At 35.7% G+C, this 17,247-nt stretch overlaps 2 protein-coding genes across 2 annotated transcripts in view; one reads left to right on the top strand and one right to left on the bottom strand.

Moving 5' to 3' along the window:
• Window positions 1-444: 444 nt before the first annotated feature.
• Window positions 445-1,455, top strand: LOC121424227 (D(2) dopamine receptor B-like). Its single transcript, XM_041619835.1, has one exon. The coding sequence runs from the start codon at window positions 445-447 to the stop codon at window positions 1,453-1,455; it is 1,011 nt and encodes a 336-aa protein (XP_041475769.1).
• A 3,713-nt stretch (window positions 1,456-5,168) lies between these two features.
• Window positions 5,169-17,247, bottom strand: part of LOC121423465 (sushi, von Willebrand factor type A, EGF and pentraxin domain-containing protein 1-like) — a 70,555-nt gene continuing 58,476 nt past the window's right edge. The window contains exons 35-43 of the mRNA XM_041618811.1: window positions 16,778-16,879; window positions 15,926-16,045; window positions 15,142-15,269; window positions 14,628-14,871; window positions 13,770-13,928; window positions 12,536-12,559; window positions 11,327-11,496; window positions 10,297-10,733; window positions 5,169-7,841 (exon numbers count right to left, since the gene is read on the bottom strand). Coding sequence (XP_041474745.1) covers window positions 7,823-7,841; window positions 10,297-10,733; window positions 11,327-11,496; window positions 12,536-12,559; window positions 13,770-13,928; window positions 14,628-14,871; window positions 15,142-15,269; window positions 15,926-16,045; window positions 16,778-16,879 — 1,403 coding nt within the window. The 3' untranslated portion in view covers window positions 5,169-7,822. The remainder of the gene's footprint in view (window positions 7,842-10,296; window positions 10,734-11,326; window positions 11,497-12,535; window positions 12,560-13,769; window positions 13,929-14,627; window positions 14,872-15,141; window positions 15,270-15,925; window positions 16,046-16,777; window positions 16,880-17,247) is intronic.

The following is a 17,247-nucleotide window of genomic DNA, read 5'->3' on the forward strand; positions in this document are numbered from 1 at the left end:
CTGAATATTCCCGCCCAAATTATTGTTCTATTATCACCCAATGAACCGTCACTATCAACGAAATTTATCATGTCTATGGAATTACTCGTCGTGGTTTCAACTTACACTACAATTCTTACATTGGCTATGATCGCATTTATACGATGTGTGAAGATTACCCAGTCCTGGACTACCTTCGACAAACTTTTCACAAGGCCAAAAATAGCGCTCTTCATTTTGAGTTCATGGGCTATCCCGGTTATAATAAACACGGCTCTATTTTTGGAGAGACCCGTTGATTTCTTTGCGTATGATCCAAAGGCTAAGCTATTTATGTACAATACATCGAACATCAACGAAATTACTTACCAGGTAATCGACGGAACATTGGTCGTCTCTTCGAGTTTGATTATTTTGATATCCTATATCAAAATAATTCTGTATGTTAGAGCTAGCACCAAAAGGATGGCAGTTGCTGCTGCTGGAGATGTAGCCCCACCAGCTCGAGAAATGGCAACTGAGAATGAGTCCCTACCAACTGAGGCACGAGAGCCAACGAATTTGAACGAGCCCCAATCAATGCAGACACGAGTTCTTGCAAGTGAGAATGAGTCTCCGCCAATTCAGGAAAGAGAGCAAGCAAATCAAAAGGAATCACCACAAATGCAGGCACGGGAAGTAGCAAATCAGAATGAGTTTCCACAAATTCAGGCACGGGTGCCAGCATGTGAGAATGAGTCTACGCCAATTCAGGAACGAGAGCAAGCAAATCAAAAGGAATCCCCACAAATGCAGGCACAGGAACTAGCAAATCAGGACGAGTCTCTACCTATTAAGGCACGGGATCTGGCAAATGAAAATGAGTCTCTACCAATGAAGGCAAGGGTGCTAGCATATGGGAATGAGTCCCCAGCAATTCAGGCACGAGAGCTACCAAATCAGAATGAGTCTCCAGCAATTCAGGCACGGGAGCTGGCAAATCAGAATGAGCCCCCAGCAAATCAGGCACGGGAGCTAGCAATTGAGAATGAATCCCCATTGGTTCAGGCACGGGTGCTAGTAAATGAGAATGAGTCCCCACCAATTAAGGCACAGGAGCTACCAAATCAAAACGAGTCTCCTCCAATCCGAAGAGCAGAGAACCAAGTACCACCTGCGAGACCAGTTCGCCCACATCGTCAAATCCCAGTTAACCGATTCAGGGCTCGTGAAGTCAAAGTCACGAAGAAACTGGCACTGGTTACCATAGTATTTGTCATTTGTTTCCTCCCCTTTCCCATCTTGATTAACGTGTCAAACCCGTTTTATGCTGTTGTTGGATTTTGTGTTATTTGGAGCAACTCTGCAATGAATCCAATTATCTTCGCCTTCAAACACCCCGATTTCCGAAAAGTGTTTGTATGTATCTTAACCGGGTCTTTTAGTAAGATTCCATTCCCATCCCGACAATTGCGAGCTATGTTACGAACTCAATGATTGGCCCGAACCACATGGCACTGGGAAGCTGGTTTGCTGAGGGCTCTGAAGGACCTCCCCCTTTTTTTTTAAATCGTTCTCAGGGCCCTGCCAAACTACCATGATTTCTAAAAGTAAAACAACTGGGAATTTTCTTTTCGCGAAGGGGCGGGAGAGCCGTCAATTCAAACAAAAGAAATAATAGAATATAATATATATATATATATATATATATATACACACACACACACACACACCACATTTCAAAATTATTCCGTTCAAAAGTTACAGCAATTTGATTTAGGGGGACTTACTTTTTTGTTGTGTGTGTGTGTATATATGTATTATTATTATTATTGTTATTATTTCAATTCTTGTCATTGTGAGCATGCTTGTGTGGATCCCTGAAGAAGACGTATGTTTAGCATCGAACAGTGCGTCCCACAAAAAACGAAACCGAGATTAATCGATGATTTATCATAACTTAATCAAAAATACAATAGACAAATGACCTACCATTGTAAAGCTTAGAATCTCCTCTTAAATCTGAAATTACTTGGATTATTTCTCATTCACGCATGAGTGAGCAAAAAAAAATTGAAGAGGGGATACCAAAAAGTCATTTGGCGGGCTGTATTTGGGTTTCAAAAAGAAAACCACATTTAAAAAAGTTCAATATCTGCTCTTTAATTTGATACCTCAATTACAGAAAATGGTCAAGAAATAACAAAGTTCTGGTTATTTGAAATAAGGCTTGAATTTCAATAATTTCATAAAATGAAGAGGTTTTACAGGCTATATTTAGCGTTCAAACTCACTCGACACTCCGTCTTGTTGACGATCAGCCATGCATTAAGTCTTTTGTTAATCATGCGATAGCTTCTGTGGGAAACAGGTGAAAACACGTATATTTAATGAAATTATGGAAATACAAGCATTGTTTCGAGGGAACATAACTTTTTTACTTCTTGACAATTTTTTTTTGTGACCGTATCAAATTAAAGAGCAGATATTGATTTTTTTGGCATGTGACTGTCTTTTTAAAATTCAGATACGTGTACCCCCTCCCCCCCCCCGCCAAATGAGTTTTTGGTATCATTTCTTCAAATTTTTTTTGCTCACTCATGCGTGATTGAGCGAGAATAACCTAGGTAATAACAGATGAAAGAGGAGATTCTAAGCTTTACATTGGTAGGTCATTTGTCTATTGTATTTGTGATTAAGTTATGATAAATCATCGCTTAATCTCGGTTTCGTTTTTTTTTTCTGGGACGCACTGTATGTATATTTAATACCACAGATTTTGAAAAAAGGGAATATGAAAATAAAATAAAAGGTGGATCAGGTCGTGTATTATTCTTTGTGTTGGAATTGCTCTGATTGGTGATAAGAATATCAGCCTTTACGAGAGATCAAAGACTTATGAGTGCATGCTTTCATATTTATCTCTATACTGTAATATAAATAGGGCCTATTTCATTGATGTAGTAATGCAGAATAAGGTATGAGTCAGGTATGTGTATATTTTTGTGATTGAGTGACTAATAGTAGGAATATAAGTATTTATGAAGGTCTAAGTGTCTATTTTCAGATTTGTCTATTAGTGATTAGAATTTAATGAAGGAAATGTGAATGTATATTCTTGGACTTGTGTAGGCAGGTATATATATATATATATATATATATATCTACATATACACACACACACACACATATATACATGTATATTTAATACTGAAGATTAAAAAAAAATGAATATGAAAATAAAATAAAAGGCGGATCAGGTCGTGTATTATTTGAGTTGGAATTGCTCTGATTGGTGATAAGAATATCAGCCTTTACAAGAGATCTAAGACTTATAATGCATGCTTTCATATTTATCTCTATACTGTAATATAAATAGGGCCTATTTCATTGATGTATAGTAATGCAGAATAAGGTATGAGGCAGGTATCTGTATACACTGTAAAAACTGTAGTGTTAAAACTGTAGTGTTAAAACTGACACCAAGGTGTTAATAGAGGACCACACCCTGAGGTGTTAAAATTACACCCTAGAGATTGAACATAACACCAAAGAGTGTAAATGTAACAACCAAAAGTGTTGTAATAACACCTATAGGTGTAAAGCGAACACCACCAATTTAACACCGGTATAAAATAACTGGTGTGGTCCTCCATGTACACCGGTTAACACCACAGTTTTTGTTGTGTACTTTTGTGATTGTGTGACTAATAGTAAGAATATAAGTAAAAAAATTATGAAGTTATAAGTGTGCATATTCAGATTTGTCTAATAGTGATTATAATTTAATGAATGTATAGGAAATGTGAATGTATATTCTTAGATTTGTGTAAGCAGGTATATATAAGTATTTACCTAAAGTATATGTGACACGAGTGCTTGTTTTCGTATTTGTACCATTCGTAATTGGAATACAAGTAGGCAATGAAGTCATGATTAAGAGAGTTTAATTTCGGACTTCTTTCATTTTAAAAGATAGATAAGATAAATAAATGAATTTTATAAAAACATGTCTCGCAGTACAAACTGAAATGAACATGAATTACAAATAAAAAGAATTACAAGACAATAAACAATATACACTATCAACATTAGATTAGATTAAAGGGTCACTCTCGCAGTGCACTTAATTTCAATAAGGAGAAATACAAAGAGAAAACTAGGTAATGTATCCAGGCACCCCAAAAGGGGTACCTTTAGAATATTAACTTTGAATACAATCGTCCAAAGTTCACCACGAAAATGACCATGTAAATACTTAACATGAAAAAAATGATACTAAGTTTTTACTTGTAAATTAAACTAATACGATTAATAAATATTTCATGAGTAAAGTTAAATCTATCAAAATCGTACACACAGGAAACCATTAGGACTTTACTTTTACTATTAATAAAATACTTTACCATTAAGAAAATACGAAAAACTAGCATTTATATAAAAAAGAATATCAAACTATATGGACCCTAATTGCACTTAAAATTCGTAAAACCAGTGAGTAGGCTTATTTTTGTGAGATATTGCACGAAGAGAGAGAGAGAGAGAGAGGGAGAAGTAGTACATGCATATAAAGTCAACAAGCGTTGGAAAACATCTGATAGAATGAATAAGTTAAAGTTATATAAGATATAATTACAGTAAATAACACCGATATTTGTTTCAAAATGCATTGTAAAGGGTAATTTGTATTTTTTAATTATTGCTTTAATTTAAATTCCATGAATCCACGAGTTTCGCTTTTCATTTATTGATTATATGGTAACTAAGTATGTATGCAACCTTTATGTAAGCAAATTGTGGTTTAGCAATTTTTCAAATAATGCAAATGTAATACGTTAACTAAGCAAAATTTAGTTACATGTATATTAGAGACAAACAGTTGCTGGTAATCCTAATGAGCTAAAAAAAAGGATTAAGTCATATAGAATGATACATATTTAATAAAATTTAATAAATATGTTATTTTTTCCATGATTTAGTTAGAATGTTTAAACATGTAAATCAAAGTAGTGTCCTCTGGCTTTCTTAGGAGGTGTTGCAAGAAAATATTTTCGATCAATTGCAAATATTCTGTTGCAATTTTATAACTGATAGATCAAAGTTAGTTATAGCAAATCAGATTAAACTTCTTGTTTCAAGGAGTAGATTAGCAATCAATCACTAATTTTCAATTAACTGCAAGACTTATGATTGATTTATTGACCAAAAATTGACTTGCAATTGATCGCAAGTTTCTTGCAACACCCCATTAGTCATAATTCATTTTGAAATACTTATCATCTCCTTCTATAAGTACATTCCCTTCTTTCCCACTTTATCATTTTCATTTATGCACATCCCATTGAAAGCACAGAAGCGATGTTGCTGTATCGTCTGCATTCAATGCCCCTAATCTTTCAATAAATGCACCCCATTCCATCACTAGATTGTAAATAATATCTAGAGAATAAACCTCACATGCATCCCTTCGAGTACATTTTCAATCGTTATTGGGAATCATGCAATTTCCTGTAGGTTGTTCTTTCCTCGCTTGTCTCGCTCCCTCGTATCTTGATATTCTTGGACCAACGAACTCGATATAATAGTTCAATGCGTTTATATTCATAACACAGGAAAAATCAATCGATAGTTGTGGATAGTTTTAGGCCTGATGCTATAAGGCCCCTGTCCACACGGGTGGATCCAGAATTATGCAAAAAGGGGCATATTTCCCTTAGAAAAGTTTGACAAGCAAAAAAAAAAATGAAACAAAGAATTTTACAAAAATCAATGCAAATTTGTGCCATTTAAAATTTGACAAGCAAATATAAAAAGGTCCTCACTTGTGTGTGAACGACATATTCCCATTAAGAAATATTTGCTGTGACTCTCAAGGGGGGGGGACACGGATCTGATGTGCCCCCCCCCCCATTCGGATCAACCACTGCCTAGCCATTATATCTGATGAAATGAGATATGTTTCATACGCTTCCTTTTAATAGAACAATAATACGTAGGCCTGCATGCGTATACAAACATGCAGCTCAAGCATGAACGAAACTCAACTTTTAAAATGGCATTTGAAAGATATGACATTAGAGCATCTTTCAACATCAAAATGTAGACATCATAATGTAAAAAAAAGTGATAGACTTTTCAAAACTGTCCCGTTTTTTTATACGTACTGTATAGGCCTTCGCATTTAGGACCTATATATTGTTTTCTTTGTGGTAGAAAATTTGTGTGGGGGGGGCTTCAGTCCTCAAAGCTCCCCCCCCACCTAAAACCGCGCCTGTTGAAAATGAGAGAAGAGGTAAAATGGAAAGGAAGATAGGGAAGCAGCGGAATGGGAAATTGATGAAAGAATTCAATCTCTTTCTCTTCTTAGCTTATCTTCTACTTTTTTCTTTGTTTTCCTCTTTCTAATTTTGTATTTTCTTTCCTTGTTTTATTACTATATTATTGATTTGTTTATTTTGTATGAAATCGGATGTAACTTGTGTAATGTCAATCGGAAGAAACCATAAATAAATGTTAAATTGAATTGAATAATTTCTTTTTTTCTTTCTCCCTCTTTGAAAAATCTCTTTATAATAAACTGCAGTGGCAAATTTGCCGACAAGAAGGTTATTCCAAAACAACATTTACATGATTACAAAAAAACCCGCGGTAAGGTTAATTCAATTATCAACTCACGTTTCATTAATGCATATATTTTGACCTCACCGTCTGACATTCAAGTTGGAACGCGTTAATGACTATTTTTCTCAGTTTCTGGGGAAATAACAAGTCACACGATGCCATTTAGTTAAAACAAAATTTAGCACGAATTCAGTGGCGTAAAAGGAGAGGGGGAGGGGTCTAATACATTAGCATAACATATTAAAAGATAACAAAATGGCAAACAAAAGCTGGAAATGAAGAATGGAACAAGCCAAAAGCTAAATTGGAAAATGAAAAAAAGGTACAAGAAAAAAAGGAAAGAACATGACCAGGCTGCCGAGGATTGAAAATAAAGAACAGAAAGAAGGATGCTGGACGGCATATAAAAACGTGTATGAAGTCTATTATAAATTTTATGCAATAACAGTTAGAATGATTGAAGTTAGCCGAAAAGTAGTGATGGCTGAACCAAGTGAAAGCCAAAATACATTTGTTGGCGGTCTTCAGTCTCCCGACTTTTCGGCGTAGATTACACCATTTTGCTAAAGCTTGTTGCCCAAACTTAATAAATAAAAATTGTTATACGATTCTTTTTTCAAGTGTAACTTTAACTAAAAAGTTTCTATACTAATTTTCACGTGTAGACTCAAATATTATGAAATGCTTTTTTAGACGACACACGTTCATTATGACCACAAAGACGATGATATTTTATTACATGTATTCCTACGTTGTGGTGCTTTCTTTACTGTTGTGCAATCAAAATGCTTTAATCAGAATAAATCAGAAAAAGTAATGAAAGCTAATGAATTCTTATGCATTATCATTGTAATATCAAAGTCAGTAGCTTTTTGCACGATCCCGCTCAGTGGAAGTTAGAACATAAGTATTTGTCATCATCATAAACGTCTACCCTACTGTTTGAGGCACGTATTGCATTCTGGCCCCATTTCGAAAAAAAAATCACGTAATAACCACGTTCCAAAGGACTTGATTGAAAATTAATTAACAAGAAGTCACTGCAGGTGACCGGTGTAGAGTGCAAGACAAGGGTTGTTTTCGTTCATGTTTACCATTCCGTCACTGTGTTCCAAGTCCCTCCATTGCGCTTGGCGTGCTTTGTTCCTTGACAAGAATGACTCTGACCATCGATGACCATAATGATCAACGATGAAAACCTGACTCGGCGTCAGTCGTCAAACCATGATGTCCACTTGCTGCATCAAAATCGTGTGACGTATCTGCAAAAGAAGATTTCGTGAATGCATTTAAAAAAATAGGTAAATAAAGATAGCACAGCGAGAATAAATGATAAGTTTTAGAAAATCAATCAGATAATAGTTTACATTTTTTCCCTTTTCTTCAAATCGTGCAAAATCAGGCAAATTGTATTTTCTGGTCAAGTCATCAATGGTTATGGCACAGTCCGAATCTCCACGAGTAAACAGTTGATATCTATTCGATTTTGTGGTATGCTATCCTAGTATCCATACAGTTCAGGAAGTGGGCTACAGGGGCACGTGCCCCCCCCCCCATCGGCTGACAAAAAAGGGGGAAAGGAGAAAAAGAGGGAGAAAGGGAAAGAAATGTAATGGGAAAGAAGAAATCATTGTTCATTATAGTGTTATTATTATAATTATGTTATGTTATATTACATTAAAAAATTCATTTTTTCTAACTTTATGAAACGTAATTTGCTCAGGGCCTATGTATTTATTGTTCGTGGGGCTCGCATTGTCCGTTTGACGAGATATATAATCATGTTGTAGTAAAACCTCCCGTTTTCAAGTCAATATACACCAAATATATTTTCTCGCACTTCGAATTATTATCGTTTTATGTAGTGACATATGTTTCTTTTTCATGTCTACTTAAAGGGATGGTCCAGGCTCAAGATATTTATATCTCAATAAATAAAGTAAAATTCACAAATCAAAATGCTGAAAATTGGATCAAAATCGGAAAACAAGTAACGAAGTTATTGAATTTTAAAGATTTGCATTATTCCAGGGAAACACTTCTAAGCATGTCTTTATGAATCTTCATTAGGTGGAGCGTTGTGGCCCAGTGGATAAGTCTTCTGACTTTGAAACAGAGGGTCGAATCCCAGCCATGGCGTAATTTTCTTCAGCAAGAAATTTATCCACATTGTGCTGCACTCATCCAGGTGAGGCGAATGAGTACCCGGCAGGATTAATTCCTTGAATGCATGAGCGCTGAAAGGTTGCTCGAGCTAAAGCCGGGGTAGTAATAATAAAAACAACGCGCCTCGGAATAGAATATTTCTAGATAGATGGCGCTATATAAATGCCTATTACTATTATTATTGTTAGGCTGATGATGTCATATCCCCACTTGTTCTTTTGTATTTTTATTACATGAAATTAGGTTTATTCAAAATGTTTTTATCAAGAACGAAAACAATTCGATTGACAACTGATTAAGTGCATTATTTATTTATAGCTGCAACTTATTTCATCATAATGGAGACACAACATTTACAAATATATTAAAAAATGAAACATTTATGATTTCATGTAATAACATAAGAAAAAGGAAAGTGAGGATGGTACATCATCAGCCCACCTAACGAATATTCATGACAATGTACATATAACTGTTTTCACAAAATATTTGTTATCCAATTTTGATGAAATTTTCAGCATTTTGCTTTGTGAATTTTACCTTATTTATTTAGATTTAAATATTTTTAGCCAAGACCATCCCTGTAAATGGAATGCCCCATATAAGGTCCTGATATAAAACATTTCCTATCCGTGCTTACGTTCGCATTAGTGGATTGGTGAAATATGTCTTCTCTTCATGAATTTCTAGTCCTTAAAATGTCCCTTTTCCTGATTTGAATTAAAAAAAAAGTCATCTTGCGCTCCGTGCTCGCATCATTTGGTTAGTGAAATACGTATGGTCTTCGTGAATTCCTACAAACAAGCCTTAGAATGCACCTCTTCATGTCTTAATTTCCTAAATTTTCAGCTTGCGCTTCGCGATCGCAATATTTCAGTGAGATGCGTATGTTAATCATGATTACAATGACTAGTCCTTGTATTTAGATGTAATTCTAACAAAATCTGCAAGCTATTGGTACTCGCATTAGCTGGTGAGATATGTATACTCTTAATGGATTCCTAAAATATAGTCCTTAAAATGCTCATGTTTGGGGTCAATATATACACAAATTTCGGCTCACGCTTTGTGCTCGCATTGTTTGTTTAGCGAGACAGGTACGTGTCATAATTTTAAAAATTTGCTTATAATGTCCCTTTTTAGGTCTGAATATAAATTACAATTTCAGCTCGAGCTTCGCGCTTGGATCAGTGAGATACCTATCCTTTAATGTCACTGTCCGTAAAATGTCTCTATTAGGTCAGTATACCTGGCAACTGAGCGCGCTCTCATTAAGTGACTCAAAATTTTTGCTGGTGCCCCCATGCCGTGACCCACGTTACGCCACTGGTGTCTGGGGAGCGTTTCATCAATATTTTCATCTGACAAGTTGTCAGATCTGACATCTTTCCATGATTTTGATTGGCTGTGAGGCACTGTTCCTAGGGTAACTGTCGGATAAAATGGGACTTGTCGGATAAAACGTCCGACAAGTCCTTTCATGAAACGCCCCCAAGGTATTGCCTTACCACGTCACATACATTACATTGTGAACATTATTAAGAAACTTACGTAGCTCTATGTAGCGTATCTAAAGGTAGATGGTCTCCTTGTCCCCTGGGGTTTGTTGATGAATACCTCTCTGCTCCTCCGTTCGTCTTTAGTCTTTTCGTCTGCGGCAAGTGGTCTTTTATCACTATCCCATTATGGTAAGGGTAATGTAGATGTTGTCCGCCATACCCATGATAACCATTGGTTGATATTGCTTTTGAATAATCAAGATTGGTGTTCGTTCCAGCTGAAGAATGGGTCGGACCGTCAGAGGAAAACTTCGGAGCCTCAGAGTCGGAAGTCAAACCTTTACTTCTTGACGTCCTTTCACCATTTCCAGCCTTTGTTCGTGTGTAGTTTACATACAGTGGGTGATCTTGCATCTGTGTGCTCTTTACTTCATCAAACAAGCCTCCATTGCGTTCGATTTGGTAGCTATCAAGGTATGGATATTTTCTCTACAATAATATATTGGGGAAAATAGTTGAGATATTCCTATCTAAAAAATGTATAGCTTGTACGAATACTTTATCAAAAGACAGTTTAACATTGTTTTTTGTAAAGTTATTTAGAATGATCATGTCATACATCTCGTGGCTATGTAACTTTAACATGTTACATCCATATGAAATGAAATGGAGAGCTATACCATTATCAAATCCAATCTATAGAGTATTTGGTAGGGCGCCCTCTTCTTCCCTTACAGAGTGCTTTATAATTTGCTCCACTAGCACTAAGGCCTACACATGGTCACCATTCAACAGCCACAGCATTTCAAGAGACCAGTTGAGCAATACAAATAGTTCATTGACAAAATAAATGGGCCTTATTTTGATAAGGACTGTCTATAAAAGCAGTCGGGATGCTAAAGCATAATGACACAACTTGGCACATTGTAAGTAATAGGCCATTCTCCTCGTGTTTTGACACAAAAACATCTTTCTTCATGAGAGAGAGATACTGCACGGCTGCTAAATGCAGCTAGTTCGAGGATTAGATAAGAATTTAGTAATCTAATTGTAAAGTGTAATTGTAAAAAGTGAAAACTAACACTGTAAGACTCGGATGTCGTGGGGTTATACACGCTTTCCTCGTAATACTTTCTCCACCTTGAGTTCACGTAGGCCCGACTGCCGAGAAGGACAATGACTACGGTCACGATGAAAACACCAGAGGCTATCCCAATAGCCAGGTAAATTCCTTTTCCAGTTACTGGATCATCTAGGTAGGCATAGAAAATATATGGCACAGTATGGTATTGTGTGACTTGATGTCTACCTCGCAGTACCCCAGTGACTACTACTGTTGAGTCAATGCATGTCCTACTTGTCATGGATATAATGGGTTCGAAACCAAGCTTTAGTCCCATATCAAATACATTTTTAAATGGAGGTTAATCGTGCCTTGGAACTAAGTGCTTAGTATTTAAATTGGCGCTAGAACGTGATGATCATATGTTTTGTTCTTGCAGGACCAGTATCCCGAGGAGCATCGGGAGATTTTTCGAAAATGGGCTTTCGGAGATCTCCCGCCGAAATCAGGAGAGTTGGAGTCTCTGTAGAGGGTAATGATCAAATGTTTCATTCTTGCAGGGCAGGTATTCCGAGAGGCATTGTGATAAAAATATTTAGCCTTGGTATAAAGTAAAACGTTATCGCTTAAAGCATTTGTGTCTATTTCCCTTTAAGAAGAAGTCTAGTATGCTCCGAACAACTTTACCCATCTGATGCAAGACTGATTCTTTTTCTTAGGAGATATACTATGTCCAGAAATCATATTGTCTCTGGCATGTCTGGTGTGAACATCTAATACTGAATTTTCGAAATCCAGAATCAAATTCTGACAAATAATAAACATGCATTCATATACTAATTGGATTTCAACCGTCGTTGATTGGAAATTAAAATGACTGATTATCTGATCAGTTAGAAATCCAAAGAAGCTTCATCATTTTATGTTACGTCCCGTGTAACTTAAAAACAAACCATCTCATGCCAAAACGGATCGATTTAGAGTTGATTTTTTTTTTCAAACAGGCCTTCTTAGATGGATATTTCTGCATACTATGCATTTAAAGCTAAATATCCAAACCTACTTTGATTTTTTTATTAGTCATTGTAAGATGCCTAAAGGAAATATGAATATTCTTTAATTTCTAAATCGTATGATAAAAGAAGTCCAAAATAAAGGAAATATTTTTAAAAAGCTATATCCTTTGCATTTGATAAAAATTAGACTGCCGAAATAGTTAGTTACTTACCAGGATCAGAATTCTCAGAATGATCTAGGGAAATGAGGAGAAAGTTAGAAACTGTTCGTTTAGTAAGAACTTTTGATTTATTTGAAACTACATTTCTTTAAAAGAGACCTCGTTTTCCAAGCACGTTTGACAGTTACGTTTGTTGTGTGTATCCTGACTGCGCATAATTATGATACTTACATATATACATGTATCATACGTCACAATCACTGGCCAGTCCATCAGCGGTACGTACGTATGACTTGATGTGCTCCTTGGCTCCATACAGCATTTTCATTGCGCATTTAGAACATGAAACCGATTAACGAGTCTACTTCCTGAATGTTTAATCCTCTTTATAATACTTAATTAAAGGGATGGTCCGGGCTGAATATATTTATATCAAAATAAATATAGTAAAATTCATAGAGCAAAATACTGAAAATTCCATCAAAATCGGACAACAAATAATGAAATTATTGAATTTTGAATTTTATCGATATTTTGTGAAAACCATTGAAAAAATTATATATACATCATCATGAATATTCATTAGGTGGGCTGATGATGCCATATCCCCACTTTTCGTTTTCTTATGTTATTACATGAAATCATAATTGTTTAATTTTTTCATACATGTATAAATGATGTGTCGCCATTTTGATGAAATAAGTTGCGACAATAAATAACTAATGCACTAAATCAGTTGTCAATTCAATTGTTTTAGTTCTTGGTAGAAATTTTTGAAATAAACCTAATTTCATATAATAAAATACAAAATAACTAGTGGGGACAGGGCATCATCAGTCCATCTAATGATTATTTATGAATACATGCCTAGAACTGTTTCACCAGAATAATGCATATCTATTATTCAATAACTTCGTTACTTGTTATCCGATTTTTATGAAATTTTTCAGTATTTTGCTTTGTAAATTTTTTCGGCGCATACTCTATTTATTGAGATATTAATATCTCCAGCCTGGACCATCCCTTTAACTGTACATTCTATAGAGTCTGATTATAATTACTTTGATACTGAATGCATTGAAACATTATGTTGCTATTAGCCCCATATCTTATTAGATTTACTGCCTTTTTGCTAAGTTTTGGCAGTTGCCAGTGTTCGAACCCATTTGTACAAAACAGAGTGACAAAAGGCTAAACAAAATATTAATTATAATCTGAAGCCCACTTTTCTATCTAAGAGTTTTTTTTTATTCCCAACAAAATTTTGTGATGACTTTTTACTTACTTTGAAAACAGAAACGACCAGGAAGTACTTCAGGGTAGAGGTCACGATATCCGGGTAAACATTTGCATGTGAACCCACCGGCCATGTCGTGGTTGATGCAAATTGCGTTTGAAGAACAATCATTTGAAATGGGATCTGAACATTCGTCCATTGTCAAAACTGTGACATAATGAGAAATCATTAGTATTTCTACATTTTGCACATCAAGTAAGTTTTAAGAATTCAATTATATAAGATTACAAAAGTATCTGGTAGATATCAAACAAAGCTTTTTTTCTTCAAATAGGCAAAACCTCAACTCAATTAGCATGTGTATAGTTACCGAAAAAAATGATATCGATCTCATTGACTAATCTGATCAACCAACGTTGTAATCAGTATATACTTTTACACCTTCTTTTAAACAATTGAATTAATACTGTACCATATACTTTGTAATTTTATGTAACTAAATTCTTGAAATAAATCGTTAGGATTGTAATGACGGTGATGATGCTGATCAGTATAATGCCTATCACTGAGTACAAAATTTTGATTGTCGTGATCTTTATAAAACAAAAGTAGCAGTATAGTTTCCAGTCATGGTAATGAAAATACCAATCAATGAATGAATCATAAAAGAATCAATTACCACAATGATTGGAGAAAAAGTAGGGGGATCAAATAAAGAAAAATACCTTGACATATGTTGATCAACATGACATGTGAATATATTAAAAATAGAAGGCGGTTTCCGGGTAGAACTCTGTATTAACTCTGTTTACATTGATAAAAAGGATTTGAAACCCCATCCAACAATACCCTAGGGTTGACCTTGATTCGTATGCGTAAAATCAATTGAGGAAATCTATAACATACCTTGTAGTGAAGGAACATCACGATCCACCTGGAAGATGGTACTTGTGGTAGAATCAAGTATTCCGTTATTACTGTCTAGGTGCTGCTTTAGGGTCATACTCAGCTCGTCAGCAAGTACTTCCGGGTTAAATTCGGGTGCTGTCCCAAAGACGAGTCTGTAGGTGATTATCAAACTGCCGCTCGTGATACTGATAATAGTGACGTCATCGATGCTGTTATTGACTGACCCAATGGTCGACATGATCTTGGAATGGTAACAATAATATAAGAATAAGATAAGAACTCTATTGATCTCAATACGGGAATCTATATGCGATACTCATGTTGGCGAAGCTTATATAGGAATATATTAAGTTTGACATCATTAAACATAGCTTGCCATGCAGGATATACGACGTCATATTACTTGGCTCATATCGATCCACTGCATTCGAATCAATAATAAACATGATAAAGATATTGCCCCTTTCAGTAGCTACGCGCGTTTTGAAACTGGATTTCAATGTAGCATTACCTGTTGTGAAAATGTCGACTCAATTTGCTGGAAATCTGAGCTACTTGTGTTTCCCAGTTCTTCAGAGAATATGGCTTCCGAGCCGTTGATCTCCAGCACCGTAATGGTTCCTTCCAGATTAACGGCATCTTATCAAGAATTGACAATCGAATGGAAATGATTAAGCACAAACTGATTCAACCAAAGGCATATCTGTTCCCGAGATGACATTGACATCTGACAATCCTTTTTAGGATTACCAGCATCATTATCATACTATTCCATGAGTTAGGCATCGTAGACGGCCAAAGGCATAACCCAACAGATGTCGTAAGGAGATTGTAAAGACATCATAAGATGCCCTTGCACTGATCGTAGGATACTTATACATTCTACGTTGTTCTCACAATGCGATTGGACAGCTTCTCCTTTCATTACAATGAATATTTTCCCAGAGATACATAGTCCTTCACCAGGGGCCCGTTGCATAAAACTTTTTACCTGAGAAAACTCTGGTAAAAACTGAAAACTAAGGTTAGTCTGATTTCTGCCATTGACTTTAACACAGGGCAAAAACTCTGGTAAAAGCAACCAGAGTTTTCTCAGGTAAAAAGTTTTATGCAACGGGCCCCAGGGTTCCGTAACACAAAGGTGAACGATCGATTGCTATAAGTTCAAAGAACAATTCTGATTGGTTCATAGTCAGTCTACTTGGCAAAATGGGTATGCAACGATGATCTTGATTGGTCGTTTCATTTAGCATTCAATCGTTAACCTTTGTGTTACGGCGCCCTCATATACGTACCACGACACTGATTGTTGTCCATTTCTCGAACTTTTCCTGGGGCACAGTCACAAGCGGATTCCCCGTTCACACTGTTAGTAGTACATATTTCATCGATGGAACAGGCGCCTCTGCATGAATCTAGAATAACATATAGGTAATCCTTGCATATTATACGAATTCACAAGAAAATAAGCACATTAAGCTGTCCATAGGAATTATAAGTAGATTACCGAATATTTCTTAAGATAAAAGTAAATTGTGTTTTATTAGTATACACTAGTTAATGGAAATTACAATTAATGAAATGCTATTTCTACACGAACCCTCCCCCCTTCAAAAACATTCTTTTGATGTCACGGTCTATTTAAACCCCGTCTTCGAATCAGAGTGTGATGCTTTTCCGTATTTTATGGTTCTTTACTTTCTATAATTCTATGTATATCAAGATAAAAGTAAATACCTCGCAAAAAAATGTAAGATATGACATGGCTTAACCGCGTTTCCTTTTCAGATAGTAATAAGTAATTCCTGTATATGAATAGCGCTTCTGACATAAATGACTGAATAATTCTTTCCATACCATGCATACGGTCTGTATTATGTATGTTTTCGTTCAAATTTGGATGAATATTCGTGATACTTTGGATGTTGTCTCATAGAACCTTGCGATGATGCTTCGCACCACCCTTTTATTATTGTCATATTTTAAATACTCTTTGAATTTTTTTTACTGAAATAAAAAGCACGAATAGCAAAATCTATACAATTCTATGGGATCTCCATCAGCAATGACATCTTCCAAATTAGAATTGGAGGGTTAAAATGATTCAAAATTTTCAGTCAATATAACTAGTCTACTACACAACATACCTGAACACACCGCTTGTGCTGTCAAAGAACCCCTTACACAGCGGCATGTGTCATTGGATCCACAGTACTGGCCTTCGCTACACACTGCCGAACCACACGACTCTAGAAAATAAAATAAAATACAACATAACTGAATGAAACTAGTGCGGCTATGCCGGGTCATAAGCCAATTGTTTTGTAAAATTTTTACTCATTTTCTTCAACATTTGCATACATTAGTACCAACAATGCATATGACATTTTCATTTGTTTAATAAAGAGTCAAACGATAAAATGCGTTGATAAATGACATAGATGCCGTTGCGGAAATCGAGCCCCGGATTTTATGTATGTATTCAGGCGCCGATACCACTCGGCCAATGTACTATACTGTTATCAGAGAGTTTCCAATCGCACGTGGACATATAGGGTGACCAATGATCATATGATGGAATGAAAATCCGACCATCGCAAAACACTGAGCAGGTCAA

Source organism: Lytechinus variegatus, chromosome 11, assembly GCF_018143015.1.
Source record: "Lytechinus variegatus isolate NC3 chromosome 11, Lvar_3.0, whole genome shotgun sequence".
Classification (NCBI taxonomy): domain Eukaryota; kingdom Metazoa; phylum Echinodermata; class Echinoidea; order Temnopleuroida; family Toxopneustidae; genus Lytechinus; species Lytechinus variegatus.